At 42.5% G+C, this 15314-nt stretch overlaps 1 protein-coding gene across 3 annotated transcripts in view; it reads right to left on the bottom strand.

Annotated features, from left to right (window-relative positions):
* LOC308477461 (hexokinase-1) overlaps positions 1-15314 on the bottom strand; it is a 49264-nt gene that overhangs the window by 15525 nt on the left and 18425 nt on the right. For 2 of the 3 annotated variants that reach the window (XM_081006054.1, XM_081006053.1), the window contains exons 2-7: positions 9760-9922; positions 7220-7368; positions 2325-2444; positions 1288-1383; positions 451-550; positions 153-336 (exon numbers count right to left, since the gene is read on the bottom strand). In XM_081006054.1, coding sequence (XP_080862180.1) covers positions 153-336; positions 451-550; positions 1288-1383; positions 2325-2444; positions 7220-7368; positions 9760-9922 — 812 coding nt within the window. Of the gene's footprint in view, positions 1-152; positions 337-450; positions 551-1287; positions 1384-2324; positions 2445-7219; positions 7369-9759; positions 9923-10154; positions 10234-15314 lie in introns of those variants that run through there. The other variant, XM_081006055.1, reaches the window with a different exon arrangement.

The raw sequence follows: 15314 nt of genomic DNA on the forward strand, positions 1-15314 counted from the left end.
TGGTGAGCAAAAGGGAAGCAGGCAAGAATGGAAGGAGGCTCTGCTCGTGGATCTAAGGTTCCAAGCCTTAAGGTGTAACTCCCAACCACAAACCTTTGGGACAGGCATGAATGTCTAAAACAAGAACAGTAGAAGAAAGGAAGCTCAATTACAATTGCTTCCCAGGGTTAACGGAACCCCGATCGATCTCCCTGTCAAATTCAGTCCGGATGTCTTCTAACAAGCCATCGTCTCCAAACGCTCCCCATTCAGTATTGATGCACATCCGCCCTTCGTCGCCTTCCACCAGATCAATGTGTCTCATTTCTTCCATGTAGCAGGCGTTAGTGCCGGTACCTTAAAAGAAGGCCGTGGGATTAGTTAACAGGCTATATATATATATATATATATATGAGCAAACCAAAAATGTCAACATGCATTATGCTTGGCAAAGGAATCAAATGTCAATACCAATGATCAAGCCAACTTCGCAACGCTGGTCATCAAATCCGCAGGTCATCATGGTCCCTACGGTGTCATTGACAACTGCCATGATGTCTGCATCGTAGTCCTTCAAAATGAAAGGGAATATTTCTAATATGCAATTTTACCAACACTTTTTGATAGGCGTATTCTACTTGCTAATGTGACACAGAATCTCAGTAAATATTATTTACTGGGCACTTTGTTTAGGTCTGCTTGCTGTTCGTGGTTTCATATTTTGTCCCCTTTTTACTACTTACCCTTGAGTCTCAAGATCCTTTTCTTCTCAAAAACTACATCAGCCCCAAAAAAAGACTCATTGACATCTGGACCACTGAAAGACCCATCCTATCCATGTCAAATGCAGCTACATACACAGAACTTTCCACTACTTTGAAACTATCTTAGGTTGCTCTTCTAGGTCCATTGACTTGGCTGCAAGTCCCATTCAATGGGGGACTCAGCTGGACAAACTTCCAAGTTAACATGCATAAAACTTCACTGTGATATTAAGAGAGGATTGTTTGAATCTAAGGCTGTTGAGTCTATGGAAGTCTGTTTGGTATATAATATTATCTAGAACAAGAAATGCTATATAGCCCCCTCCCCAAGAAATTGGTTTCTTAGTCCGAACATCTTCTTGGCTCAATACTTTTACTAGGAGTTAAAAGCAATGTGAAATTAGCGACCATCTAATCATTCTACAATGACACTAAAAAAGATTGACACAATTCCTGACATCTGCAAGTAACAAAAGATGTTCCATTATCAGCCAAGTTCATGTATCAATGCTAGCTATACATGTATTTAAAAAGATAATCTTACCCCACGCTTCTTGATGGCTTTGTTTAGCAACTTCACTACATCTGCTCCCTCAACACCACTTGCTTTGAAACGTTTTGTCCAGGTTATTAGAACACCCTAATAAAATGAAAAATAAAATAAAATAATGGCCTAAAGATATTAGGCCCAGTGTTTCTTTGAGTCAAGACTCACTTTTTCAGTTTTTTAAAAAAATGAGTTGAAGATCAGTTTTCATATGTGGTGACACTGCTGAATTTCCTACGCATCAATTTGCTCACGTTCTCATGGAGGACATAATACAGGTGAACAAATCTACCCACATACTCCATTACCTACCCTTGCTACAATTATACATCTCCATTTTGGAGGTACCGCAATCAGGGAATCATGCTTAACAGTATGCATATACAGTTCACATGCTAAATTCTTCCATACGATGGATTTATATGGGGTCTTCTTCGTAACATTAAACAGGTCCTCACTTCCAAAATCCAAAAACACTGCATGCTTCCTGGCCATGTGCTGGGAGCAATGAAGTTCTAATTCAAGTGTCTTCCAACGGTTTCCACACACAATATTGCAACGAGAACAATATTCCAAGCAAGATGACTCAAACCAAGCCATATCAGCCAAAGGGCACTTTAGTACCATCTAGCTGGGGAAGATTCACAGCACATGTTCTTTCTGCCTGCCAGAAGTCCCTGGTTCAATCTCTGCCACCTCCAGATGGGGCTGGGGAAGTTGAAACCGTGGAGCACTGCTTCCAGTCAGCATAGACAGAATACTGAGCTAAATGGTCTCGCATTCTGCTTTGGGGTAAGGCAGGTTCCTACGTTTCTTCTGCACAGTAATAAAGTTGTGCAGTGTTATTTGTGTATTTATGGATCACTTCCCATGAAGCATCCCAAAGCCATTCCACAATACCATAAAAACATATATATAAAACAAGTGCATGTATAAAAGCAATTTAAAACCGCTACATATATAAAAACAGATTCAGACAATTACATATCTAAAAGCAATTTCAGATGCAACACAGATGCCGCCTGCATTCTTACCTCATCTAACTTGGTTTGCCTACATGGAAAAGAAAATGTGAACCCAACAGGCAACTTCTTGTTCTTGATTTCCTGCTTCTCCATGAAATCGCCTAAACATTCAGCAACGTGGTCAAATAGCTGAGGAGAAAGGAAGGACAATAAGACAACATTTTAAAAGCCTGATAAAAATAATAATTGCATCTTCATCCTCATAACCACTACTGGAAAAATAATTAGGTGATCCCATACCAATAAATACTATTTTGGTGGCAGTCCTATAAAACCGGAACATTTGGAAAGTAAGGCTTTGGGGTGGAATTCAACGTAGTGTTAAGCAGATCACTCAGTCAGTGCAAGTGTTTTTGCTTGCCTGAAAGAATGATCTGTTCTCTCCTCCCACTTGGGGAGGTTCTGGGGGTTTTCTGAACCTCCCTAGGCCAATTTTAGGGTGTGCAGGGGGAGTGGAAATAAGCCCTGCTGCACCAGCAGAACACCTTGTGCGAGCATCCTCTGGCAGGACTACACTGTTGAATCCGGTCCTTTGGTATGCATTTCATACATGGGGGCAGAATCCTCCATTGAAGCCATAATGCTCAGCAGACTTCTCTGCGAACAACTCTCATTGGTTGTCACTGCAACCGTAAACACACTTCCTTAGAAGCAGGTCAGAGTGAAATCCATGGTACGGAAAATGTTGTCATGCTAGGAAGGCATACATCTTCCTGATCTCCTAGTCATTGCTAGGGTATTGTCAGGGACTAGGCAGATGAAGAGGAGTGGTGGAGACCACCTCCCCAGGAGCATCCCAGAGGAGGAAAGGGCAGATAGCATAGATCTACAGGACTGGTTTGACACAGGGCACACCCCAGAGGAAGAAGAGGGAAGAAGTTGAGAAATAATGGGAGATGAAGAGCTAAGTAGTACTGAGCAGACAGGGCCCGAGCAACAGCTGACTGATATGCTGTCACTGGAGAGTCTCCCAGAACCCGTACTGTGCCCTAAAACCAGGTGTTCACTAAGAATAGCAGGGCAAAGGGCTCAAAGGCGCAGGACCCTTAACAGCCACCGTAGAAGAGGGGAGGAGTCTGATGAATAGGAAAGTGCGGAGGAGGGGGAGGCGTGGAGCTTCACTCAGAGCAATGTTAGATACTGAAAGGTGCTTGGCTGACTTGCCTTGGCATCTGGAATCATAATAAAAAGGACTATAAAGCCTGTGTTTTCCTCTGTCTTTCTGCTTTCCTGGGCAATCAGCCAGAAGCTGTCGACAGCACCCTGACAGTTATGGCTTATGCCATAATAATAATAAAAACCCCAATAGCCTGTTCCATAAAGCTCTCTTTCCCCAATTCTTTGTCATTTTAACTATGTGAAACACCCTGATAGCTACGATGTGCATGTTCTGCCTCCACTGTCAGAGTCAGTATTCTTCTCAATGGCAGTTACTGGGGAAAACAAGCAGGAAGAGCACTGTTGGGTTCAAGTCTCTTGCGGGTTGCCCATAGGCTTCTGGTTGGCCACTGTGAGGACAGGATGCTGGACCAGATGGGCCACTGACCTGATCCAGAAGTGCTCTTTTGATGGCCTTAGTGTTAACTTCAGTTGTGGTTATAACACAATCTGGTTTGAATTAACCATCGTTTGCTACACATTATACTAACCATGGTCAACTCTGAAAAGGGAAGGCAGGGAGGAATTCATGCAGGGAGAGGGAAGGACGAAACATGAGCCTGCAACACACTGCTGATCTCCTAACCGTAGTTACAAAATTAGAAATATTACCTCTGCACTGGGTAATAAAGTTTAGACTGGCACTCTCGACGGACATTATCCAATGCATTTCATGTCACAGTTTAGCAACTGGGTTTAGAGTAGGAATGCCCATTTGGCAGGTTAAAAACCTCTACGAGCAAGTATATTATTATTTACAAGGCTAAACAACACTCATACACCACAAACAAAAATAATGATCTAAATCAAATATTCCTGATTTAAATCTGGGGTGATTTTGTAATGCTAGAAAAATCTTCCTCCTTGATTTCCCCCACCTCCGAGGAGCCCAACACTCAACTGCCCCTTTTTAAACAATTGATTTTAAAAGTTACAGAGCTGCAGGTGTCACAGACATACTGAGTTGTATTCAATGGTATCATTCAGCTAACTGTAAAGAAAAATCACCCTCCCCATTCCACTGATGGACATTTTACCATCAGTTGAGTGGCAAATTTGAATATAGCCTATTGCTTTCTGGAACGAAATGTTTGCAACATTGGAAAGTAACTTTCAGTTTTGGGCTAGTCAGGATTTGCCTCTTCCACTCAGTCCTCCTTCCCCAGCTCAACTATCCCAAGCAAGCATTTTCAATTGGCAGCTCCTAAATGCATTGATGAATCATAACCAGAATGCCGATTCCATGCAGAGCGAAAATGTCTTCTCTCATTCTTTAAAAGCATATGCCTGGAACTGGTTTCATATTTAATTTATGTAGAGCTTTTTATTTTTATTTTTTAACGTAGCACTATGAAGGCAAACGATGCAGAGCTCTTGAGCTCCAATTACAGTTTCAGTGCTGCAGCTCTTTCCATGCCATGGAACAGGTGTGACAAGTGCTGCAATGGGGAAGCTGGAAATGGTGGCACAGCACAAATAAGGCTAGATACAGAACAAGAGAATTGGCTCCTCGGATGCTTGAGCCTTTACTTCATCAAGTAAAATCCCAAAATCTTCCATGCCTTTTTTAAAAAAAATAAAGCCATTTCCTTTTACATTATACCCTCCCCATTTATCTTCCTTGCAAAGTCACAGAAAATGCCCTATCATTTATCTCCAAAATCTTTTGGGGGCAAGCCTAAAGCTCGGTGAGCCTTAAAGCTGTTGTTGGCATCCATTTGACTTTTACGGCCTGGCAACAACATGCATGTTCCAAAACTGAACAGGCCAATGCATCTCTTCCTGCACTGCAGGGGGGTGGACCAGATGACCCTCGGAATCCCTTCTAGGAAGAGGCGTGGGGTTCAAATCACCAAGCTGCCAGTAAATAGTGACAAGAGCACTGCAGCTTTAGGGCCCAACCTCTACCCTTTACTTTACTTTTGGCGGTGGAAACAGCAGCTTGTGCCATCTTTTTAAGCCAGAGGAAGTTCCTAAGCTCTTCAGACGCTGCTGGACTACAACTCCCAGCATCCCTAGCCATTTGCTATACTGGCTGGGGCTCATGGGAGTTGGAGTCCAATAACAAGTTGCTGAATATGTCATCAGAAATCCAAAGACCTGACAAAATTATGTAAGGTTTGCCAGCATCCCAGGCACCTTAGCATTTTGATACTGGTTCATTTAAAAAAATCGATTCTAGTGCCTAAGAAACTGGAATGTCATGGAGCTGGGATATTGGAAGGATCCTGAAAAACATACAAATACAGTGGTGCCCCGCAAGACGAATGCCTCGCAAGACGAAAAACGCGCAAGACGAAAGGGTTTTGCGTTTTTTGAGTCGTTCCGCAAGACGAATTTCCCTATGGGCTTGCTTCGCAAGACGAAACATCTTGCGAGTTCTTGCGAGTTTGTTTCCTTTTTCTTAAAGCCGCTAAGCCGTTAATAGCCGCTAAGCCGCTAAGCCGTTAATAGCCGCTAAGCCGCTAATAGCTGCTAATAGCCGTGCTTCGCAAGACGAAAAAACCGCAAGACGAAGAGACTCGCGGAACGGATTAATTTCGTCTTGCGAGGCACCACTGTACATTTTAAATAACTATGAAAGAGTATTTGCACTGTCATCATTATTGAACCACATGCAGAATAAGGTGTCGGCCACAGGAACGCAACAGACTTTCCCCAAAACGTAAAACAGAAGAAATTTGGTTCTTTGACTACTGTATGACTGATGCTGACCTCTCTCATTCAGTAATGACCAACAAGACCATTTGGGACATTTAGGAGAGCCACTTTCGCATGCTGAAGTGAATGCGCAGATGTTTTCAAGAGCCAAATAGCAAGAACAGCACAGGCGAGCCTGGAATCTACTGGCTCAACGTGGGAATTTCTGCAACAGCAAGAAGATGCCCAGAGTGCCTCTGCCTAACCGGCCAAATTACTGACATTCAGGCTTAACAGCCATGCTGCCAGCATACAGGAAACCAGGCATTAAGTCTCATCCTAGGGGAAGCAAGATAAAGAAATGACAATGGATTGGGTAAGGTAGGCTTTTTAAAAAATGGCAGCATTGGTGACAGCAGATTCCAATACCTGTAACTTACACAGGAGCTTTTACTGGGGGAAATAGGAGAAACTCCTCCAGCCTTTCTTGGTCTCACCAACCATCCATGTAGCTTCTACAGCCTGAGTTGCTGGCTGCAAAATGTATACTTGGACCAATTTGCATATGCAAGGGCAAGAGAAAGAAAGATAACAGCAAGGTGTTTGTGATTGTAGCTGAACTGATGTATTATGAATCTTGGGTCACAAAGTTAGAGGGGTATAATAAGTGTACAAAAAAACAAAAAAACAAGCAGCAATACATATTTTAGCTCACAACTGGGTCATCATTTTCATGCCTATGGATCAGGATTCTAAACTGCCTTCCAATTTAACAAGTCATCATTGTATAGGAAACATTGGTTTGCAATGAATAAACTGGAAGAAATTATCACAAGAATCCAATTTCCTAATATTAAAAAAACCTAGCATTTTGCATTATTCTCAACAGAGAGGTTGGCCTCAAAATATACATCCTAACTTTCCACCAAATGATTTTGAAGGTAAGTCTTTTTCTTCCTTTAAAAATTAAAATTACAAGGTAGTAGTTTTTATTTTATCCTTCAAAACTTTATCAGAAAATCCAAACAATACCATGTGGAAGCTTTTTCAAAAAATGTTTTACAACCCTCATATATTGCAAGAACATTCCTAGGAAGCAATCTTACCCGTGTTCCACTGCCATGCATTATATCCTCGGGAGTGTTATAAATCTCCGTTTCCATTTGCACCGTCTGCTTTTTCTCATGAGACACTTTCACTCGCAAAATACGAAAGTAAGATCCACCAAGATCCAGGGCAATGAAATCTCCTTTCTCTGTTTTGGATGAAACAGAACATCAACACTTAAGCATCAAGTCACTCTGGGTGCACAATGAATCTTTGCCATCTATTACATAAAATAATGCATTGGGTACTGAAAGTTAAACTATCAGCATTCACCTTTTAACACTGCAAATATATCTGATCAACCCAAGTGATTAGCCTCATCCTATCTAATCAGACAAGCAAAGACCACAATCCTTTATTTGTTTGGAGACTAAGGTTACCAATTAAAACAACCCATGGAACGAGATTAAAGAAAAACTCAGTTTGTGTAAACAGAGCACAGGCAAACACTGAAGTTCAGGTACATGGATGCAGATGCAAATCCACACACTCACACACCCCCTCTACTCTATTTTAAAAGGATGTTCAAACCCTCAAAACAGGCTCTGCATCAGCCTACAAGAGACTCGGAGTTGCCCTCAGAATAGCAAACTGATTTACTTCCTGGCCTAATTTCAATTCTTCATTGATTTCTGAATTTTCATTAAGCTTTAAAAGTGGCAAAAAGCAGGAAGGGTAATAAGCAAAATACAATTTTGGATCATTTATGACACTGGCTGGCTTACCATTCACTTTCAGTTTGAGACTCATTAAATACATCATTCTTACTTTATCACCATCAACGCATTATTGGCCACCTGGACACAATCAATTTTGCCCATACAAATAAGCCTTGGACATCATACCCATCCAACAATCTTGCAACACAGCTGTACCTTCCCACTAAAGCAGCCTTGTTTCTGTCTTCAGCACTAACATCATACCCACATAAAATGTCAGGCATGGATTTTCCCTTTTTAGGTGTTCTATTACTCTTTCCAAAGAAAGTTTTCTTCCAACAATGTTCTCATCTCAGCAAAAATGGAAACAAATTCCTTACTCTCACCTGCCTCTCTTTGGGCCTGTCCACTCATGTGGGTAAGAAATCAATGAAGAATTGAAATTAGGCCAGGAGGTAAATCAGTTTGCTATTCTTAGGGCAACTCTGAGTCTCTTGCATGCTGATGTTACAGTAGTGTTTTTGCCCAGTTATGCAAATCATATCGGGTGTACAAATTGACTCGTCTTGTTTGCCACCAAAATAGGGAGACCCAAATCTGTCAGTTTGGGAAAAGACATTTCTAAATAGCAGAACAAACTACACAAGCATCCAAGAGGCAATACTTTCAGGGCTGCCAATGAAGAAGCGTGAAATCTGGGAGCTGCATCCCAGAATCCCTTGCACCGCCATGGCTCTTTGATTATGCTCTATTGTGCATCATTACTGGTACCCACAATACTCTGTTTGCAGCAAAGCTCTCCAAATTGTGTATTATAATTTTATTTATTTAGCAAGCAGCTCTGCACTCCATTTTTCATTAAATGTATATATATATAATCTCAGTGACTTAGGGCAACATAATATCCAGGACCGGCATCATTTTAAAGCTAATGTAATTTTTAAACCATTCTGTCGATAAAACCAATTAAATATCACTGTGCTGTACAAGAACTGGGCATTAAGCAAAATGTGCAAACAGACTTTTATCACTGTAGTCCATCGATTGTTTAGACTGAGCCCCATTAGCTTTAAAAAAAAAAAAGGAAAAAGGAAAAACACACACTAGAACAGATGGCCTTTTCCCCCTAAAGTAATTGAACGATGGAATACACTTCAGACAAATGCAGCACTTCAGAAACGTCCACTCTGGGATATGTTGCATATTAACACCCTGTCTGCACACTCACATCCAAGTCAACAAGACACTTAAAAACTGTAACTTGTATAATCAGTTTTACACTATTATGCAAACCTGCTTAATATTTGACTGAATACTTTATACCGCATATGTATGGAATGTTTTGGCAGCTGGGGGCATACAGGGATTCTTTGTTCTACGCTTTTCAGAAACTGAATTTAAGATTAACCACAGTTTAGGGTTTGGATAGCTAACTAAACTGTGTTTAGTCAAAGGCAGAAGCAGAAGCTTCTTACCTCCTCAGGGCAGCACCAAAGAAGGAAGGGCCTGTGTTATATCTGAATGCAGCCACTGTGTCTAGGTATTGAGCATAGACTGCAACTTGTTGTTTGATTTGGGTTTCAAACACACTGTCTTCTTCTTAAGTTTGTACAAGCAACACACCCTGACCCCAAGACAACAGGAGCCAAAGCTACTGGCCATAGGGAAATAGGCTGAGGTTTGTTTGTTTTTAAAAACCACTGTTTCTCTTTGGTAGAAACATTGCTGAGAGTTTCTTTTAGTTTTACATACTTGGACCACTTTATGCATACATGTGTAACTAATGGCTCTCATTGTGCTCGTAATAGTAACAAGAGATTGTTCTGGTTTTGTTTCAGAAAACTGTTTGTTAACGAAGTACAACTGCACATAATCCTTACCTGAGCCATCAGGAATAGACCTTACAAATGTAGGAAGCATCTTTACAGAGGCTGTTGGGTTAAAGTCCCTGGAAAGTCCATTCCGCATCTCTCTCCTGAAGCGTCCCATAATATCCAGCAGAGTTTCATCAGAGAGCCGCATGGCGTACAGATATTTATCGATCTGGAGGGGACATAAGAGAAAAGCACACAACATTCAGACCTTGCACCATTTTGTGTTAACTTACCTACATTCTTAATTTGTGTCATTTGATTTCCAGCTGGCTCCATCCCAAGTGCTTAGGGCAGGTAACAATATTTTAGCTGCAAAGCTCCCAATTACAAAATAATTAACCACCATCTTTCCCTGCCCCCAACCCTATCCCTGGCACCAAAAGCCAATTAAAAGGTCTTACACTGCTTCCAAAAGACCCCTAGGCTTCGGCCTCCGTGGAAGACAATTCTCGAGTCGAGAGGCAGCAACCAAAAAGTATTTGTGGTCCTGGTGGTGCATAAATGGCAAGGTTAAGAGGTGTTTCCAGCTGATCTTAAAGGTTATGATGAAACACACGGATGGAAGCCATTACTGAGATAGAATGACTCCAAGTCTCTTAGGGTTCGGTGAACCAGCACCTTGAATGGAGCCCAGAAAGCAATAGGCAGAAATTGTGCACAAAGAAATTATTTTATCATCAATGTTATCATCATCCTCTTGTCCTTCTCTATTTAAAAGCCCACTTAGCATTTGATTCAGTTATCGTTAAAAGGTAAACCTATCTAGTGAACACTTTCCAACACAACAGGTGAACTAAAATATAGCCATCTTCTGAAATTCATGCTTCTCCAAATTTTGAAATCATGTTCTCCAGCCAAGTTATGTGTACAAAAATGCATACACATGGCCAAGGTTTGCATAAAATGCATGCATTTGTGAAAACAACATAGAAAAATGCATTAGATTAGGGAAAATATAACAAAGGAAAAAATGCATAGGGAAAATACACTGTCCTCGGGGTTCTGCTGACCCTCCAGAGTGGATCTGGGAGAGGCACAGGGGGCAAGCAGGGGAGGGAGAAGAAAACCCCATTGTGCTAGCTAGGGTCTTTGTGCTGGCTCCTGCTAACACAACAATGGATTGATTTCTGGTGGGTCACAGTTGGGGATATACTCTAGTAACTACCAATAGAGCAGGAGATTGTGACATTCTGTGTGGCTCAGCTGCTGAAGGCGATGAGAGACAGGGCTCTCCAAGTGGGTATTATTAAATGCTATTTGCTACCAGCAGCAGAGCTGCAAATGGAGAAGTCATGGGTTCTGTTTCAAGTTTTGGAAAAGAATGTTCTCCAACAGGCACAGGCTCTCCCGCCTGAAGCACAGACAGCTTGTTCAGATTGCTTTCTGCTATGCCCAGCCTCTTCACTACAGTGGTACCTCGGGTTACATACTATTCAGGTTACAGACGCTTCAGGTTACAGACTCCGCTAACCCAGAAATAGTACCTCGGGTTAAGAACTTTGCTTCAGGATGAGAACAGAAATTGTGCTCTAGCGGCGCGGCGGCCTCATTAGCTAAACTGGTGCTTCAGGTTAAGAACAGTTTCAGGTTAAGAACAGACCTCCGGAACAAATTAAGTACTTAACCTGTGATACCACTGTATTCTGCTCTAGCAAAAGCTATCCATGGCCTTGATCCAAAGGAGCGCAGGTGGTCCTCAAATGGTGTGACCAACACAGCATCCCCTAAAGCTTCATCCCAACCCACTCTGGGAACTGCCCTATATGTGGGTGGACAGACATGCTCACAACCACAAAACTACAAACATATATCCCAAAATGCCCTATTGCCTAGTCCCCCACCTATTGTTCATCCAATGGAGGAGGGAAGGGACACCAAGAATAGCTCTGGAAATGGATCTTTCCTTTTTTTCCTTTTTTGGCAAAGTAATAATAATAAATAAATAAAAATGTGCATTCCATTTGTATTGTATTGTACTATTCCATTGTAACTATCCAACCTCCCAAAATTTCAACACCTCTTGTGATGGTTTGACCCCTTTCTGTTTTAACTGGACAAATTCTACAAATACCTTCCATATCTCCTCAAAATCATTTCTCCTGCATATTCCCCGTCTTACCTTAATAGCGCTTTGGAAATGGATCTAAATGCATAAGCAGGCTTATATGAGAGAAGCCGGTCCTTGATATATTTGAATCCTAAGTTATTTAGGGCTTTAAAAGATTAATGGCAGCCCCTTGAATTCTGCTTGGAAGTAGACAAGGAGCCAATGAAACCAATTAAAAAATGAGGATATGCATTCCATTTGCTTCGAGAAGTAAAGAGGAGAAACATTCTGAATCTTAAAACCTGAAGAGTTGCTAGATGGACCAATGGTTTGATCTAGGATGTGGCAGCTTCCTATGGTCCTCAAAAAGGGAAACATTTTTTTACATTTTAAATTTTGCAGCATCTTTAGAAAGTGCAGAAGCTGTTATGGCTGTTTAATCTGCTTTGTAAGCAACTTCTAGTCTCCCCATGTCATTAATTCAACTCCATGTCATTAATTCAACTTCTAGTCTCTCCATGTCAATAAACATTTTTGGATATGGAAAACCACTCTGCCTAAAGCATAACTTTCCACAACTGTCCCTTTTGATGTGATATGAGGTACAGCTTAATCTTCTGATATGATAAAACACAGCAAAATCCTAATAAACCAAGGCTCATGGCCTCTTACTGCTTTCTGCAGTACACATGACCATCAATCCCAGACTCTGTAGCTGTATATCAGGGGTCACCAACACAGTGCCCATGAGTGTCTGTGCACCCACAAGGCCTTTCCTGGCACCCACAGGGTCACCTCCACTTGTTGGAATTAAGACTTGAAAGAAGCATTCTATTGTGGTGTATATGTACTACCAACAACAGTTTCTCTGATATGCAAATGTGCCCATTGGCGACCCCTGCAAAGTTCATGTCCCCAATCCACAACATTTGCTATCATGAAACAGTCCAACAAACTCGAAAGGATGTGGTTTGTTATTGCCTTGCATGCAACACACACATTATGATCTTACTGAATATTACATTCAGCAAGACTTGTAAAGCAAACAAATAGAAGTTGCCGGGGGGAGGGCAATATTCTACGAAAAGTGCAGCCATATTTTATTACTAAAGGCCTGACATGGTCACAATGACACCCTTCCAACTTGATAAAAGATAATCTTTCTTTCCTCCTTCTAACCACCTACTCCTAGTGCTATAAAACTTTATAGAAGAAAATTGGAAAGCTACTCAAGCACAGATTAGAACAGTTTTCAGGCAAATTACTGATTGTCAGGGGTTCAGGAGCAGAGGCAAGGGCAAGGGAGGAAACAGAGAGCGAGGGAGAGGAGGCAGAAGAAAAGATGAGTGATGACGACGACCCGAGATCTCCGAGTCTTTCCAGTGAATCAGAAGATTCACAGAAAGGAGCACCAGTGGCCAGGGCAAGGGGGGAGCCTAGGGGGACACCCCAGGAAGATAGAGCCAGAGGGGACTCAGAGGGGAGCAGTTGGAAATCAGGACCAGCGTCACCGCCAGAGAGCAGGGAAGAGGAAGGGCGCCAGGGATCAAGCGCTGGCAGCTCACAACAGGGGGGAGGGCACGAGTCAGGAGTGGCCACACCTCCATCGGGGAGCGAAGAAACGGTCAGACGGAAGGTGGAAGGTTGGGCGCGCGTGCCAAGTTCAAATGCACAGGAAGGTGGCGCAGTAGGCAGCCCGGAAAGGGAGCCAGGTCCTAAAGCCCGCCGAAAGGAGGGAGAAGAGTCAGGGGGGTCAGCGTCAGCGTCAGAGGAATCCCGGAAGGAAGAGACCCCGGGGGGCAGAGGGACCCAGAGAAGAACAGTCAGGCGGAAAAGGTGGAGCAAGGCTAGGATATTAAGTTGGTGTACAAGGGGCGGAGACTCAGATGGAGCTTCGCCGATCTAACCATGAGACGTAGAGTTGCACGCAGCAGCTTGAGAATGGAAACTGTAACTCAATAAAGACTTTTATTTAATGATCGCTGGCTAGCGTGATCCTCTGTGAGCTAGGATCTGGAAGCAGCTCTGACACTGATCATTACAAGAAACCATTCCGTACATTAGCACTCTAAGGACTTTTACAATGCACTGATTGCAGTGTCCTAATATCACATAAAAGCAGGTAACCTCCTAAGGATAATATATAGCAGCTGGAATCCAAATGTGCACCTCAATCATATCCACGGGTTTAGCCAAGGCTTGTGCCACAATACTGAAATCAAATCAAATCAAATCAGGCATGTCCTGCAAAAGACATACAAGGTCTATTTGCAACCTGACATAAAGAGAGAAATATCCTTGCTACTGTTTCAGACTCACCCAGGCATTAGGAGATTGGGATCTGGGCTTTTAGAATGGGACACAGAAGACAGGTTGTTGCCCTAGCTCTCTCCAGCACAAACACACACAAAAACTGCACAGGCTTTTCATCTTTGCTCTAGTTTCTAGTCATTAAGGCCCAAGCACATTCACACATGGATGTAAGGCAAATGCAAAGGACCCCTGGACAATTAAATCCAGTCAAAGGCAACTATGGGGTGCGGCGCTCATCTCGCTTCAGGTCAAGGGAGCTGGTGTTTGTCCACAGACAGCTTTCCGGGTCATGTGGAAAGCATGATTAAACCGCTACTGGCACACAGAGGACCGTGACGAGTGCCAGAGTGCATGGAAATGCCATTTACCTTCCCACTACAGCGGTACCTATTTGTCTACTTGCACTGGTGTACTTTCGAACTGCTAAGTTGGCAGGAGCGACACATGGATGTACACAAGCGGCAGCAAAACTTGGGCTCGTGTGCTCCTTCCACACCCTGCATGACTAGGAAAACAACTCCAGAAGGTTTTATGTCCACTTTCACTAACTGAACCAGAAGTCATAATTTAGCAATAACTCTGCTTAGTTGAAACAAGCCAGCATCATAACCCATGGTTTGGAGTTGGCTTATTTTGAAGGTGACTATTGCTAGCATGAACCACAACCCCCAGTTCAGACTGACTGAGAAGCCAAAGTTAACTAAATGTTTTGAGGATAAAATTACAGAAGCTAACTCTCTATTTTCCTTCCTTATTTTGACAAAACAACATCCCTGGGCTTGCCCCTAGACTCAGATACCACAGGCCGGATAAAGCAATACTTTGGCAGCTTCTATGCGTGAGGATTGCTGACAGCTTGAAGGGTATAATGTTACCAACTGTGTCTCTGTCATGTGATGCTAAGCAGCCTGAATGCAAGGAGAAATCTAACACTAGGCAAGTTGCATCTGGGTGGATACAGCAGAGCAAGCATAAGCAGCCAACTACAACTTTTGGCATCATAAATTCACATGGAATCAAGCTTTTTCAGTTCCCAAAAAGGGACAAGTCCCCCAAATTGAAAAGGTTCACCCACAAGGCAGAAATTGCACAAAAGCACTAGGGGAAAGGAGAAGTAGTGCTGGAATCTCAAGCATATGTCTCCTAGAGTAAGTCCACTGAACACCTTGAAATTTACTTCTGAGTAAACACACTGCTCTAC

Source organism: Podarcis pityusensis, assembly GCF_964106645.2.
Source record: "Podarcis pityusensis genome assembly, chromosome: 5".
Classification (NCBI taxonomy): domain Eukaryota; kingdom Metazoa; phylum Chordata; class Lepidosauria; order Squamata; family Lacertidae; genus Podarcis; species Podarcis pityusensis.